We start from the raw sequence: 17095 nt of genomic DNA on the forward strand, positions 1-17095 counted from the left end.
GTAAAACTGTCATCTTCCATTTAGTAGACTATTAAGGATACTCAGGTCTGACTTAGGGCAGCATTTTACGTATTATCTGTATTCTAGCTGGTTATATTTCCCTTCTAATCTTGCTCAGGCTGTTCTGGATTTGTATAGTCTCTCTCAAACTTTTGCAATACCATTTTGAATTAATAGTATAGTGGTGAATGTTCTCAAAGACAAATGCATAAATTTGAGAATGAGATCCTATAAAATGCAGCTTGGTTGCACCTGTAGAATACTAATGGAGGCTTTCCCCCTCGTTATAGGCTTCAGAAATGGGGACTGAATACCTACTTGTATGCTCCAAAAGATGACTACAAGCACAGGATGTTCTGGCGAGAAATGTACTCTGTGGAGGAAGCTGGTAACTGCTGTTATTCCCCTCTGTATTTTCTACAAGTAGTTGCTGAATTACTCAGTCACTGGTACATGTGCTTGTATGTTTAATCATTGTATCCACTTTTAAAGGTGAATGGCAATGCAGAAAAGCATTAGGTCAAGGTTTCTATACTGAATGCCTCTTGCAACCTTACTTAATAGAAGTTTGCAGCATAAGTTTGGGTTTTCTTCTCTTTAATTTTAGCTTTGCATTTCACCTCTAAAACTCCCTTTTTTAAGAATAGCTTTAGTTTTATGGTGGGATTTACACTCCTTCAACTTTCCCTCTTCTGGCAGTGAGAGGGGTTCATTTTGAATTTTTTCCTTATCTGTATTGGTCATATGGACCTTATTGTTAGAAAGGGGGAAATATTTCCTTTTTAAAATGAAATGAGCAGATCAGCTTGCTAATGTCTCTGGTTGATTAAGTGCACGCGCACACACTAGTGAGGGGAGTCATTATTGGAACTTCAACTTCTGGCTTAATCAGAACTTTAAGGTAAAAACCAGAAGTTTGACATTTGGGATTTATTTAGCAGCTGGTGGCTTTCACAAGAAGTGGTTACTCTTCTTTCTCTTCCCTGATTTCCCAGCAGCAGAGGAGACCTAGCTAGCATAACTACGGTGTTCTTGTCCAGTAGTGGCTCAGTATTGCCAGCCCTAGAAATCTGAAAATAAGTAAAATTGTACAGTGTTAGGTCCTGCACCTAGCAGTCTTGCTGCTGACTTCATTGAGGAGAGGAGATGGCCCTTACTGAGTTTTAAGGTGCTCTTGTCACCAGTGGAAAAGAGCTACTCTGTCAGAGCACAGAGGCTTGTTGGCAAACAGGGCATTTGTAGGAGTCTCTTCCTTGGGTGAAGGAGAGAGATGATAATCACATCAGAATTAAATCTTGTAGGGACTGGTTTGAATGGTTTTAGGAATAAAGTTAAAAAGATGTTGGCAGAGTACAATTATATTTATAAAACAAATTTTCTTACCTGTTACCAATAGCACCTTAGGTTATTAGAGGTTCCAAAAAAATTATATTTGTTTTACTTCTGTTTCTCTCAGATTGGAGAATGAAATTTATCTTTTTTTTTTTTTTCAAGGATAATTTCTACTCAAGAGGTTTAAAAAAGCCACTATTGATGCATCCTGTACCTCAGCAGTATGCAAATATTGCAGTTGAAAGCATCAAACAAAGAGTTCAAATGAACAAATCCTGTTTGCAAAAATTGATTACTGCATTGAATCACTTTAATATTTTTTACCCATATGGAAATGAGTAACAGTTTCAGAGCTTTTAAGTTTGATTCCGTATAAACAGGTGAAATGCACTCATGTTTGCCACACAACAAGATCAAACTGGCATATTCTCATTCTTTTAAAAGGTTTCTAAAAATAGTGATAAGTGTGAAATAAAGCTTAAACTACAAGACAAGTATTTGTTACTATCCCTTTAATGTTGTTCCTCTACACAATTTGCAATATAGTTTAGTGCTTGCTGCTGCATCAGTAATCTTAGAACATTCAAAATATTTGTTAAAGCTATCTGAAAATCCTTTCTTGGCTTCTACAATGGAGTAATTTGCTTTTTATAATATATTTCTTAATATTTATGAGGAGGTATCTTAGCTTTCTTATTGATGAACCCTTCTGAAATACTTGGATTTAACTCTTAGAGCAACTCATGACCCTAATCTCAGCTGCCCAAGAATATGAAATAGAATTCATCTATGCCATCTCGCCTGGACTTGATATCACTTTCTCAAATCCAAAAGAAGTGTCCACATTGAAACGCAAGCTGGACCAGGTAGGTCTTGTTGAAACTCTCAGCCCATGTGATTTAAGAATGTTTGGAACTTCCAAAATAACTCAGTAACTCATGTGTTTGCTGTTCACTTAGTGACATTTTTTGACCAATTTTGCTTCTAAGTATTGAACATAAGTGCCAATGTCTGTAATACTATGTCTAATAATAGTCAGAGTTCTCATAAAATGAACAGTCGGGCTTTGGGATTGAAACTACTGCAAGGGTCAGGAAGGACTTCTTCACTCATGTTAGATTTTCTACAGTTGGCCAGTGCACTATGGAAACTTCCTTAGAGGCAGGATGCTGGCAGTGGTCTGATCAGGAATAGCAATTCTTACTAACTGTTGTTGGGAGTTTTGGTCCTAAAATCATTTTAAAAACCTCAAACTAAGACTCGTATCCAAAGGGAAGGATGGTATTCCGCCCTCCAAAAAAAATTACAATAGGGGAAGACCTAACATGTGCACATACCTTCTAAGTTCCTGTGATGTTTTGCTCCACTTCACCTGAGGGCTGTTGCTGAATTTGGTCTTTCCTAGTTGTCCGCTTCTCCTATGAGATAAGCCTTGGATTGGGAAATTGGAACAGACTGGCAGTCTCCAGTGGTATCCTTGAGAAAAACATAATGGTGGGTCAGAGTCATGCATTAATTGGAGATAACTGCCAAGGCGTGCCTCTTCATTCCATCCCCCATTCCTCTAGTCCTTCCTTTACTGGAAAGAGTTTTGAATGTGCAAGGCACACTGTGGTAATGGAAGCACGCCAGCATTCGTCACTCATCTTGTGACGCTGTGCACTTTCTGCAGAGTACTGTTGATTTGGTTTAAATGTTGACATACACTTGAAATTCCCAAGTGTGTTTTTAGATTTCAAATTACAAACTGAAAAACAGTGATTCCTCAAACAGAAATTCACACATACTTACCATTTTGTGGGCTTTTTTCGGGGTGGGGGAGGAATGTTGGCTGATCATGTTAAAGGCAAGTTAGCTTTTAGAAGTTTTTACTGTTTGTTTTTTGTTAATTTTCTAAACAGTTTCGCTTCACTTCTTCCCCCTTCTGCTCTAGGTTTCCCAGTTTGGCTGCAGATCCTTTGCACTGCTGTTTGATGATATTGATCACAACATGTGTGCAGCAGACAAAGAAGTGTTTAGCTCCTTTGCTCATGCCCAGGTCTCCATTACTAATGAAATTTATCAGTATTTAGGAGAACCAGACACATTCCTATTCTGTCCTACAGGTAAAACATTAGGACTAATTTTACTTTGTGATAGCTTTGAAATTAATGAGCCTTCTATTTTACTGCATTCAAGTCAACGAAGACCTTCCCTAAAGCAGTGACTAAACATCTTGGGGCAATTGGGAAGAACTGACAGGAAAGAGTAAAGAAATTGAGGGTATGTCTACATCTACAATTTTGCAGCGCTGGTTGTTACAGCTGTATTAGTACAGCTGTATAGGGCCAGCGCTGCAGAGTGGCCACACTTACAGCAACCAGCGCTGCAAGTGGTGTTAGATGTGGCCACACTGCAGCGCTGTTGGGCGGCTTCAAGGGGGGTTTGGGGAACGCGAGAGCAAACCGGGGAAGGAGACCAGCTTCGCCGCGGTTTGCTCTCGCGTTCCCCGAACCCCCCTGCAAACCGCAGGGAAGGAGACCTGCTTGCACGGGGGTTCGGGGAACGCGAGAGCAAACCGGGAAAGGAGACCAGCTTCGCCGCGGTTTGCTCTCGCGTTCCCCGAACCCCCCTGCAAACCGGGGAAGGAGACCTGCTTGATTACCAGACGCTTCCTCAGGTATGCTGGGATACCTGCTTATTCCACGGAGGTCAAGAAAAGCGCTGGTAAGTGTCTACACTTGATTACCAGCGCTGGATCACCAGCGCTGGATCCTCTACACCCAAGACAAAACGGGAGTACGGCCAGTGCTGCAAACAGGGAGTTGCAGCGCTGGTGATGCCCTGCAGATGTGTACACCTCCTAAGTTGCAGCGCTGTAACCCCCTCACCAGCGCTGCAACTTTGTGATGTAGACAAGCCCTAAGACCTTGGCTACACTCACACTTTACAGCGCTGCAACTGGGGTGTGAAAAAACACCCCCCTGAGCACTGCAAGGTACAGCGCTGTAAAGCGTCAGTGTAATCAAGGCAGCAGCGCTGGGAGCGCGGCTCCCAGCGCTGCACGCTACACCCGTAAGGGATGTGGTTTACATGCAGCGCTGGGAGAGCTCTCTCCCAGCACTGCCGCTCTGACTACACTCACACTTCAAAGCGCTGCCGCGGCAGCGCTTTGAAATTCCAAATGTAGCCATACCCTCAATGTGTGTGGCTTGGGGCATATGATGACTATGGAGGATATAAGTCTATTTGAAGAGTGTAAACATGAAGTAGTCGGAAAAATTATGTTGCAAGATACGAGAAGCTTCAACTAGGAATGAGACACAACAAACTTTTTCTAATTTTGACTTGTATGAAGGAATCCATATCATGTTTTTGAACTTTCCACAGCATGGTCAAGGTATAGGATGAATGCAACTTGACCAAATTTCTCATTCGTAGCTGTTTTTGTATCTTGCATCAGCATTTGACTTGACACTGTTAGCAATGGCATTTTTCATATTGGACTGTAAATTACTGCTTTGGCTCAGTTGCATAATCACTGCTGTTGTTTGCGCATACAATGGTACTTGCATTCTGAGTTTTGTGTCTCATGTAAATGTTGGAGACCACTCCTTCATTGACATAATACTGTCTGGGGTTAGTTTTAGGGAATGCAATCTACATTTTCACTTATGGTGATTGTACCTGTAATCTACCTCATGCTTCCAGGGAACGGTCAAATTAGGCTCCTCGGCCTAGCTGCAGCCACAGTTTTTAGTTAAAGATTGTAACACATCCAAGTAAAGCACGCATTGTGGATTCTGAGCACATGATGAGCCTGGGATCAGAGCCTGGCAATTTCTTCTGCTAAAACTTCCTGTAGCCAGCCTGTCTCCTGATATACCAACTCTGAATTCGGATTCCCTTATTTACGTAGGAATTGCAAGACTGGATCATGCTCCAAAACGTCTGTTAGTCTATAGGTGCCACAGGATTCTATGCTGCTTTTACAGATCCAGACTAACACGGCTACCCCTCTGATACAAGACTGGATCAGACCCTTAGTCTAGTATTGTCTGACTGTGGCCAGCACCAGGTTTTTGAGGAAAAGGTGGAAGAAACCACCTAATTCCTGGTAGTTAGAGATTGGCTGGAGCCCTGAAGCATGAGGCTTTAATTCTGGCAGAGATTAATGTTAACTCTACAACTCAGTTGGTAATAACTGGTCTTTTTGGTGAAAAGAAAAGTTAGTTAAGATGGGCAGGAGCTGTAGTTGCTGCACTTAAAATCCAGTCCCATTTTGTAGAAGACAAAACAAGACAAACACACGCAAAAGGGAAAAGAGGAGCAAAGACAAAATGCAGCTTCTGTTTCTGGTGTTGACTTTCATTTGTAACATCACTGCTGAATAAACACAGGCACACCACATGGTCTTATCAGCTGCTCTGAGAGCTGACAAACTTGTCCTAAACAGCCTGATGCTGGTACATTGCTTTTAGTTGCCTCTTTCTGGTCACATATTTATGGCAGTGTTGCAGAATATACAGTTTTGGCTGGCTTAGCCAGACTCTCCTTAAATAGATGGAAAAAGGAGAGGGTTAGGAAAGTTCTACATCCCACTTACTATTTGGGATTTAGCTGGATCTGGTGGAGGTGGGAGGTGTTATCTGGGTCTCTGGCCCTCTCAGGATTAGAAAGGAGATGGTGGGGGTGAAAGCCATGACAGTGAAGCTCACTTTAGAAGTCAATACCCCTCCCCCACAAGTCTGAGGACCCCAAAAGGGAGTGATGGGTGGAATAGCCGGTCCTCTCATTATTTTTTCCACCAATTAGGGCTAGTTTCTGACACACCAATTTTGGTCCACTGATTTCTGGTTCCATGCTTTTCTTGTTTAGCAAGCATGATCTTAACACAGTCTTGAGTTAAATCAGTAGGCTGTTTTTGTGTGGACTAATTCAGTCTTTCTGTCACCATTTCATACCTCTTTCCCATTGACATTTTTTGTTGCAGGTTACTGTAACCTTTTATAAACTTTCATGCACTCCTTACAGCTGAGTTCACAGTTAGGATAAATTGGTAGGCCAAATTATCACAATACTCTTTCATCACAAAAATACCCAAAAAGAATCTGGCGAATTCCATGTTGACAAAACAAAAAAAAACAACAACCCAGATCTACCACTTCTACATCAGCTCAGGATTCAGGCCTTCTGTCCAAGGGCATATTGAGCAGCAGATGTCAGCAAAGACCACAGTCTTTGCATTGCTAAACTGAAATGAAAACTGAGAGCATTCAACTTTAACACTGAAAACAAGAGGACTGTGAGAAATTCCATCTTGAACTGTGGAACGGGTTTGAGGTGCTGCCAAAGCAGAGGAAGGTAGGACACAGATTGAACTTACAGCAAAGTGGGCAGTGCTCAGACTGTGAGAGTCAAGCGGCAGCAGACAGTTGTCTTTCGGCATAGACAGAACAAGACTTGCGTAAGCCAGGAGTCTCACTGAGGAAAGGAAAGCATTGAAAGGAGTACAAGGAAGTGAAAAGCATCTCCGTTTATCTTTCCTTGTGTTATATTGAAGACCTTGTAGGGAACCATAGAGCTGTTTACCAAATGTCTAAAATTGTGTGTGGAAGACTCAAAATAGAAAATGTATCAATTAAAAAGCAACTGTGGAAAAATGTTTACAACTGAGGCAGAGCAGAAAAATAGAGGGCTGGAGCATTTCAAAGAAGGCTTCAGCAGATGCATCCCTACCTCAGCACCAGATATATGAAATGTGTGAATTGGATCAACTTGCTGTTAACATCAATCCAATGAGATGACAGTCCAACTAGAAGTACAGGCTGCAGTCAGGAAACTGGAAAAATAGCAAAGTAGTGGCAGATGATTAGATTGCAGCAGCAATGCTAAAAGCACTTGATACCACCACCCTAACGAAACTTCCAGAACTGGTTAATGAAGTCTGAAAAAAGAGACCCCCTTCTGGCCAGTGAAAACATGGAATCTTTGTCAGAACACCCAAGAAGAGTGATCTCACTGACAGTAACAACTGGAGAACACCACAGGATAGTGTAAGTCTTCAGCAGCGTGATACTACTCAGAACAAAAGAGGCAGTGGATGCAAGCTTAGAGAACAACAATCTGGATTCAGGCCAAAGGGATCCTGTGTAGATCTGATAGTCACACTATGGACCATCGTAGAAGAATGTATAGAATGGCATGCTCTCATCCGTTTCATTGTGCAGGCTGCCAAATGCCTTTTGAAAGTCAGTCATACATTATGGCCTATGGAATCCCACCCTTAGTTGTCAACATCATTAAGGCCATGTATAGAGATGTGAAGTGCTCTTTAATGATGAACATCCAGATGAGTGAGTGGTTCACAGTGGACACTGATGTGAAACAGAGATAAAATGCAGACCTGCTGTTTAGTATTGCCATAGAATGGATAATGTAGAAGTGTATTAGCAATACAAACACTGATCTAGTATTGGTAGATAGCAAATGACTAGAAGATCTAGACTTTGCGGATATTTTGCAACTGAGTGACAACTCGTCTCCACTAGAATCTGAAAAAAAACACTGGACATAATTGGGGCATGTGTTATGGATGCCAGCACTCAGACTCCCACATGAAGTCCTCAAGTGGAAACCTACTGGTGAGAGGAAATGAGTGCCCAAGAGAAACTTTAAGAACCCTTAGTAGGGAGGGTAGAGCAGTTGACCTCAACACCATAGAGCAGATGGAAGCAGGAGCAAATGACAGGGAGGAATGGAAGAGACTAGTGTCTGCCTTGTGCACCAACAGTGGCACAGGAAGGATGTAATATAATTAGATATTCTAGAATAGGCTTTCCTTGTGTGTGAGATCTAGAACAACAGTTCCAGTAAGCAATGACTAAGTTGAGAAATTGTTCCTCTAAACTTTGTCCTGTTGTCCCATTTGACCAATAGTTGAAGTTCCCCTCTGTGTGAATTTATAAAATATAAATTAGATTATGCAGCCTGTTTGTACTTAAAACTGCACACTGCTCTCTCTAGAATAGTAACTTGACACTTCTAAGAAAAGACTAAACATCTTCAGGTTTAGACTTGACTATTCATAGTTTATCCAGAATGTATCATTTATTTATGGCAGCAATCTATACGCTTAAACATAACTAGTTTGAACACAACATCCATTTTAACAGCCTCTACTGGCTCCCCATCAAATTTCATATTTTTTAAAAATTGTCACTTAATGGTGTGGCTCTCAAGTTTTACAGTCATTCTCCAGGGGATGTAAAACTAAACCAAGTATCTGTTTGCCATAGGGCTTTCCATGCTGTCATAGAAAGGAAGTGCTCAAGAGGTCATCAAGTCTAACTAAAACCAGACCAAATAAACCTAGAGCATGTGTGACAACTTTGTCCAATTTGTTCATAAAAATCTTCAATGTTAGGGTTTCCACAACCTTTCTTGGAAGCCTATTCCAGAGCTTAACTACCCTTCTAGTTACAAAGTTTTCCTAATATCTGGCCTAAATTTCCCTTGCTGCAGATTTAAGCTTCTTATTTCTTGTCCTATTTTCAGTGGACATGGAGTAGAATGGGTCCCTATCCTCTTTGTAACAGCCCTTAACATAGTTGAAGACTGTTTTCAGGTCCCCTTCCTGAGTCGTCTTTTCTCAAGGCTAAGCATGCCCAGTTTTTTAACCTTTGCTCATAGGTCAGGTTTTCTAAACCTTCTATCATTTTTGTTGCACTCCTCTGGACTCTCTCCAGTTTGTTCACATCTTTCCTAAAGTTTGAGCCCAATTTTGGGGAGCAGTATTCTAGCTGAAACCTTATCCATGCTGAGTAGAGTGGGATAGCTACTCCCCGTGTCTTCCATATGACACTCTTGTTAATACGCCTCAGACTATTAGCCTTTTTTGTCACTGTATCACATTGTTGACTCATACTCAATTTGTGATCCGCTAGCTCCCCCCCCCAAGTTCCATTTCAGCAGTACTGCCACCTAGCCAGTTATTCCCCCATTTTGTAGTTATGCATTTGATTTTCCTTCTTAAGTGAAGCTCTTTGCACTTTTTTTATTGAATTTCACCATGTTGAATTCAGATCAATTCTCCAATTTGTTGTGGTCATTTTGAATTCTAATCCTATCCTCCAAAGTGCTAACAACCCCTCCAAGCTTGGTGTCGTCTGCAAATATTATAATTCTGCACCCCATTATTCAAGTCATTTAATGAAAATATTGAATAATACTGGATCCAGGTCTGACCCTGCAAGAACCCACTAGATATGCCCTCCCAGTTTGACAGCAAGTATGGTCGTTCAAGTTGGTGTGCCCCCACCTTATAGTAATTTCATCTAGTCCACATTTTCCTAGTTTGTTTATGCAGCAAAGAGTCCTGTGGCACCTTGTAGACCTAACAGAAGTTTTGGAGCATGAGCTTTCGTGGGTGAATACCCACTTCCTCAGATGCATGCATCCGAGGAAGTGGGTATTCACCCACGAAAGCTCATGCTCCAAAACTTCTGTTAGTCTACAAGGTGCCACAGGACTCTTTGCTACTTTTACAGATCCAGACTAACACGGCTACCCCTTTGATAGTTTGTTTATGAGAGTGTCATGTAGGACTGTATCAAAAGCCTTACTAAAATCAAGATATGTCATGTCTACTGGTTTTCACCCTATCCACTAGGCCAATAACCCTGTCAGAGAAGGAAAGTAGATTGGTTTGCCATGACTTGTTTTTGACAAATCCATGCTGATTATTCTTTATAACCCTCTTATCCTTTAGGTGCTTACAAATTGATTGTTTAATAATTTATTTGTGTCATTCCAGGTATCAAAGTTAGGCTAACAGTACCTGTCTGAAAAAGGGCACAATGTTTGCCTTCTCCACTCTTCTGAGACTTCACCTATCCTCCATGCATTTTCAAAGATAATTGCTAATGTTGCTGAGATTGGTTCAGTTCCTTAAGTATCCCACGGTTAATTTCATCAGGCCCTGCTGACTTGAACATACCTAACTTTTCTAAATGTCTTTAACTTGTTCTTTCCCTATTTTGGGTTTGTGTTCTTACCCATTGTTAATATTAATTGTGTTAAGTATCTGGTCACAATTTATCTGTTTAGTGAAGACTAAAGCATAATAGGCATTAAACACCTCAGCCCTAAGTACAGGGACCTACACTTTCCTTAATCTTTCTCTTGCTCCTGATGTATTTAAAGAACCTGCTGTTATTGCCTTTTATGTTTCTTGCTTGGTGTGACTCATTTTGTTCCTAGTCTTTCCTGGTCCCTGCATGCTTGCACTATTCTTTTATACTCCTCCTTAGCAATTCTCCATGTTTCCACTTTTTGTAGGATTCCTTTCTGATTGTCTTTGAAACTTTAATAAAGAAGATCTAAAAATTCCATTTATATAGCATCCTTCAGTAGTGTTGCAAGGAATCAACTTGTGGAATCGACACAGCTATAACACTCTTCTTATATGGCATTCATCAGTGTACCTGTATACCTATATGTAAAACTTGAAGGGACAATAAGCCATTTTTGAGCAAGAGGGAGACCAACATTAGATAAATCAGAGTAGGAAATAGGGAAATTCTTGTGACCTGTAATTTTGAAAATAGTTTAACAAACCTTCAGATGTGTACAGCCGCCTTTGCCTTAGGAATGTGGGAATTTTCAGGCCAAAGCACTTTCCAGGCCAGCATTAAAATAGGGCTATATAATGGAAGCTATCTGCAGTCTTTAACTGTGGAGAGAGTGCTGTATCTTCATGAGGCATTAAATATATCTCATACCAATTTTGGGGGATGAGATTTGAGCACTGTGGAGTATAAACACATTCTGTGCTTAAGATGGAAAAGTTTCTGAAATTTTAGGCTGTGGAATAATTCATGTAAGGGAGCAATTGAGAGCCTCATTGCTTGACAACTTAGAATTGATCCAGAGACTAATCTAAAATATACTGAGATGGCAGCAATTCTGAAGTCCTGGTTTCTCTTGTTTCTACAAGTTGTTTAACCCTTCTGAACTGGAGACAGGAGGAACTTGACTTCTGATTTGTGTGCCCCTCTCAGTATGTGTAGCCACATGAGGTGAGGTGATCGGTGATCCTTTATGGCCAAGATACCATCTTGTGCATTAACGGGATGTTAATGTACTTATTTTCGTGTTGCCTTATGTGTTGGAGAGAGAGGTGAATACTACTGTTAGGAATTTCTTCCTAAGAGATCTTATGGGAATGATCAGTCAAATTACTGCATGCAGTGGTGTTGAGCCGTGTTGGTCCCAGGATACTAGAGAGAAAAGGTGGGTGAGGTAATACCTTTTATTGGACCAGCTGTGTAGCTTGAAAGCTTGTCTCCTTATCAACAGAAGTTAGCTCAATAAAAGGTATTACCTCACCCGCTGCATCTCAAACTACTTTGTCCTGCCTAATTTGAAGATGAATCTTTTCCCATATCCACCGGTACCACTTGGCTAATAAAAATGCCTAGTAAAACTCCATTATTCCAAGACTGTCATGTCTGTTTTCACAGTATATTTCTTTCTGATGACTGTTGTTACTATTGGATGTATTTTTTTTTTCTTTTTCTCCCCCTCTAGAATATTGTGGAACTTTCTGCTATCCAAATGTTGCCCAATCCCCTTATTTAAGGACTGTAGGAGAGAAGCTGTTACCTGGGATTGAGGTGTTGTGGACAGGTAGGAATCATGATTTTTTGAGTTGATTAGTAGTCTTAAATGAACTCAGGCTTGTACTAAATGATTTTATTGCACCAGTGAAATTACTTCGTTGCTTTCATGTGTACATGAGTGCTTCTTAACTATATGTAAAGTCCTCTAATTATCCAATTGTACATCTAGGTCCTAAAGTTGTATCTAAAGACATTCCAGTAGAATCTATTGAAGAAGTTTCTAAGATCATCAGAAGAGCTCCAGTCATCTGGGATAACATTCATGCTAATGATTATGACCAGAAGAGGCTGTTTCTTGGGCCTTATAAAGGTCGGTCGACTGAGCTCATCCCTCGACTGAAGGGAGTCCTGACCAATCCAAACTGTGAATTTGAAGCCAATTATGTTGCTATTCACACACTTGCAACTTGGTACAAATCCAACATGAATGGAGTGAGGAAAGATGTGGTGATGAGTAAGTAGATTTGTATGGTTTAACAGTTCATTGTCCATTGAGTTGGGACAAGGGAAAGACAACTGGACCAACTTGTTAGAGGTCTTGTAGAAATGGTTTTAGTGGCAAATCGTGATGTTACACTCTTATTCTGCTCCTTTTTGAACTAAGAGGCCTCCACTCAGATCAAGAAGGAGCATTGCATGATCGGATTTGTAGTCTTTGTTGCTGGACTTCCATGTTGAAGCTGAGAGAGGCTGCAGTTTGCTCCATTTCACACACACTGGATGCAGCTGTCGGTTCTGTTTTTGCAAGATGAGGCTATCTGGCAAAGCTTGGGTTTCCTGGTCTAGCACTCTTATTGAGAGTTTAAAAAAAAAATCTGATCTGGACTCTTGCATGCCGACTTATGTGCTGTTTTCTCAACTTTTTCCTTTAGCTGACACTGAAGACAGTACAGTATCAATCCAGATTAAATTGGAAAATGAAGGGAGTGATGAAGATATTGAAACTGATGTCCTCTATAGCCCTCAAATGGCTCTGAAGCTGGCCTTAACAGAGTGGCTGCAGGAGTTTGGGGTACCTCACCAATACAGCAGTGAGTTGAATTGCTTGGTTTTCCTCTGGGCACAGTAGGAACACCTGTCAAAAAGGTTTAGGTTTGGGGCTAAAAGAAATAGTTTTTCAAAGCCAAAAATATTTCCATGATTCGTTAAGCAGAAATGGAAGTATTATCAACCTTTTTTGTGCAGGAACTGTTAAACCAGGTCTATTAAAGATGATCCTGACTGAGCTGAGGAAAGCATCTTGTATGATCCCAGAAGTTCCAGGAGGTCATTCTGTATAGAAAAGAGGATCAACAGAGGTCATACTATCATATCTGACTGGCCCCAATGCAGTGCACTTCCATAGATACTGGGGGCCTGGGAAAGGATGGTGGTCTCCCATGAAAGGGATGTGAGATGACTTAAAACCAGTAACAGTGTCCAGTGAAAGCTGTTGGATTGATTCCTCTGATGCTCATTTTCAGGAGTGGTGTCCCCTCAGCACAATATGGATGAGTCCTCACTGCAGTAGGAGCCAAATTCTGAGGTAGAACCCATGGATCTGTGGGCCCCATTGTTCCTGCCAGATCAGAGCTTGGCATTATAGTTATGTCATTCCTGAGAGAATCGGGGATCCCACTACACACCAGCGGGTGACGGACAAAAATGTCATGAGTGCTTCAGTTGTCCCTTTTGGACAGCTCCATGGTTCAAGTCTTATCAAGGATTTAATCTAACTGGATTTGACAGGGAATGGTGATGAGGCCAAGGTCTCTATCCATTGCCTTTTCTCCTCCCTGTCCCCTCAAACGACCTACTCTGCCTGAACTCTCAGGATCAGTACTGCTCCCTGATGTGGAGGCAGTCTCCTCTCGTCAGTGATTTTTAAAGCTATGCCTGGATTTGAAGAAACTGAGGGGCAGTTGAGGATGGACTGTATTACCCTGGGCCCTCGGAGTACTAGAATAAAGGTGCTTATACACACTTACCTAACTGCTTTCAAGTAAGTTCTGTAACCTCATGGCAGGACACCCAATCTCAGTATGGTTCTATAGGGCCATGCGCTCAGAGAACTAATGTTGCTTTTAATTGATAACCTTTTCATTCTCACCTTAGTTACAAACAGTGCTGTAAGTGCATAAATATTAACTAGTCTATTTAGAAAGCCGCTTCCGTCCCATTTTTGCCACCAATCATATATGAAATGGGGAAATTTCCAATTCAAATGTCTGTCATGGTAAATCTCTTGAACAGGCTTTATACTTTGACAAGTTTATATTCTTAGCAGCACTGTAAGGGAGTCACTAATGATGGTTTTATGTACCTTGACAACTGATCATGCATATTATTCAGAAAGGTTTATTTGGTGTTGGTAGAGATTGCAGACTTTAAACTTGATTGTTCTATTCTCAGGTAGGCAAGTGGCCCACAGCGGTGCTAAAACCAGCGTAGTTGATGTGGTGCCTCTGGTTGCGCCATCTTCTCTGAATGCAACAACTGTGGTTACTACTGTTTACCAAGAGCCCATCATGAGTCAGGGGGCAGCGCTGACCGGTGAGCCACCAGCACTGGTCAAGGAGGAAGAAAAGAAGCACTCTGATGAGGAACCAATGGACATGGTCGTGGAAAAACTAGAGGACACAGACAAGAATGTTAATCAAATACTGACGGATATTGCTGAAGCTAAGATGTCTGAGGAGCTAAAACCAATGGATACTGATAAAGAGAGCATAGCTGAATCTAAATCCCCAGAGATGTCTATGCAGGAAGACTGTGGTAGTGACATTGCCCCTATGCAGACTGATGAGCAAATGAATAAGGAACAGTTTGTGCCTGGGCCAAATGAGAAGCCTCTCTACACAGCAGAACCTGTGACTTTAGAGGATCTTCAGTTACTTGCTGACTTGTTCTACCTTCCTTATGAACATGGGCCCAAAGGTGCACAGATGCTGAGAGAGTTCCAGTGGCTCAGAGCAAATAGCAGTGTTGTCAGTGTTAATTGTAAAGGAAAGGACTCTGAAAAAGTGAGTGTGACTAAGTCTTATTTTTCTTTCCTTAAATCATAATCCTGAGGTGCATTACACTTTTACTATAATACTGGGAGATTGTGTCCCTGGCAACTTTCTAGAAGCCAGGAGTTGCATGTCATTATTTTAAAAAGAACTTAGAGTAGATCGTATAGCCCAAAGGCATGCTTTGTGCAAGGGCTGTAAGGGCATGCAAAGATTGCTGGCATTTGATCAGAGAAGCACAATTTGGCCTTCCCTTATGTAGCAGCAGTAGTGAAAGGGTATTGAACAAAGGTTGTCAGTCGGAACTGTAACGAAAAAACTTATACAATTTAAAAAAAAAAAATACAGCATAGTGCAGTTTTTTGTTTGGAGAAATCTAGTCTCTAGAAGAGTATTTTTGATCTTGTGGATCTTTTGTCTCCCTCAATAGATTGAAGAATGGCGCTCCCGAGCAGCCAAGTTTGAAGAGATGTGTGGATTGGTCATGGGAATGTTCACTCGCCTCTCCAACTGTGCCAACAGGACGATCCTTTATGACATGTACTCCTACGTCTGGGATATCAAGAGTATCATGTCAATGGTGAAGTCTTTTGTGCAGTGGTTAGGTAGGTACACTGGGAACTGTTTTACACTCAGATAGTGTTTTTGTTTTTGTTTTTAATTAGCCCACGGAAAAAATATTTCAGAAAATGCATTATTTGTGGCTTATGGTCTAATTTGATCTTCATTAAAATCTTTCCTGCCTCACTATTCTGAAATACCGTTTACTCTACTTTGAATTCATGCTGGTGTTATGAGTAACAGTGTTCATGCACTAGCAGTTACATGAAACTTCAGTTTTTTCTTCTTGGGCTAATGAAACTTAAATCTCATCTCTGAAACGTAAGCACTGACTTTAACTTGCTCTGACTGAATGCACACTGGACTATGCCATGTAACTCCCTTGACACCTTGTTATGTGATTGGAAATGACACTATGAAATGTGACCGCACATCAGCCATCTGCTGCTTGCTCTGTCTTGATAACATTATTGCTGTCTTCAACAGAACAATTGCAGAAGTGACCTTTCAATGGGCCTGGCCAAGAGGAAGCCGATCCTCCCAGCCCTTGCGCATGCGAGCTCTAGCATATAAGGCTATTCTGGTGCAAAATGGTTTGCTTTAACATTTTCCAAATCGGTGATTTTTGGCAAAGGGTGGAAATGGGAGAGCTCTGTAAGTCATCTTTTGTCCAGATGTAATCAGAGACTTTAAACAGAGCTTGAAAGACATTTTTTGTATGCAGCTTTTTTTTTTTTTTTTTTTTTTTTTTTTTTTTTTTTTTTTTTTTTTTTGCTGAAACATGTTTTGGGGGGTTCCTAAGTTGGCAGATAGCACCAGCATGGCCTGGGTTCTTCTAGTGACCTTATTTTACTTTCAGGTTTCAATCCAACTGTAAGGAATATGCTGTGGACTTGCTTGTCATACACAGCAGGCCGCAAAGCTGATGGTCTCATGTCACAATTTTTGTAGCTGTCACAAACTTCACTGTGGATAACCATTACACAGCCTTCGTCTAGTTCTAGTGTTTCAGTTGTTCTTAAATCCTACCAACTTGTAGCTAGATTTAAATAATTTATCATTTAGAGACAAAGACCTAGCAGGTCATCAAGTCAACTCAGCTAGGGCAAGGTGAAGTTCACTTGCACTTTGTGTAGTTGAAATATCCACTGATCCTTTGAGATATGAAAAGTTTTAAAAAGAGGTGAGCAAATATCCGCCTTTTACCATGTAAAAGGAGCAAAAAATAATAGCTGTAAGGTCTTTTGAAAAGAGACTGGTAGCATTTAATGTGTTTAAAAACATGCCTACATCCCTGTGCAGCTTAAAAGCTTGACTTCACAATTCCTTAAAACCTGTACAAAAATGCTTAGTATTGTTACTCTGACTTTACATTGAGATGTAAACAGAAAGTTTCTCTTTGATGGTTCAATTTATTTGTTTAAAAACGTAGGCCAAAATTTTCAGAAGTGGTCATCTGAGTTTTGGCTGCTTCAAGTTTCTAATTTGTGTCCCCTTGGGCCTGATTTTACAAAGTTGCTAAGTATCTGCTGCTCCCAATGACTGTAGCTG

General features: G+C 41.0%; 1 protein-coding gene across 3 annotated transcripts in view; it reads left to right on the forward strand.

The window, feature by feature from the left end:
• Window positions 1-17095, forward strand: part of OGA (O-GlcNAcase) — a 44621-nt gene that overhangs the window by 8347 nt on the left and 19179 nt on the right. For all 3 annotated transcript variants that reach the window (XM_030570415.1, XM_030570414.1, XM_030570416.1), the window contains exons 3-10: window positions 291-388; window positions 2068-2198; window positions 3266-3437; window positions 11902-12000; window positions 12163-12447; window positions 12866-13024; window positions 14385-14995; window positions 15414-15588. In XM_030570415.1, the coding sequence (XP_030426275.1) occupies window positions 291-388; window positions 2068-2198; window positions 3266-3437; window positions 11902-12000; window positions 12163-12447; window positions 12866-13024; window positions 14385-14995; window positions 15414-15588 (1730 nt within the window). The remainder of the gene's footprint in view (window positions 1-290; window positions 389-2067; window positions 2199-3265; window positions 3438-11901; window positions 12001-12162; window positions 12448-12865; window positions 13025-14384; window positions 14996-15413; window positions 15589-17095) is intronic.

Source organism: Gopherus evgoodei, chromosome 7 (assembly GCF_007399415.2).
Source record: "Gopherus evgoodei ecotype Sinaloan lineage chromosome 7, rGopEvg1_v1.p, whole genome shotgun sequence".
Taxonomy (NCBI): Eukaryota; Metazoa; Chordata; order Testudines; family Testudinidae; genus Gopherus; species Gopherus evgoodei.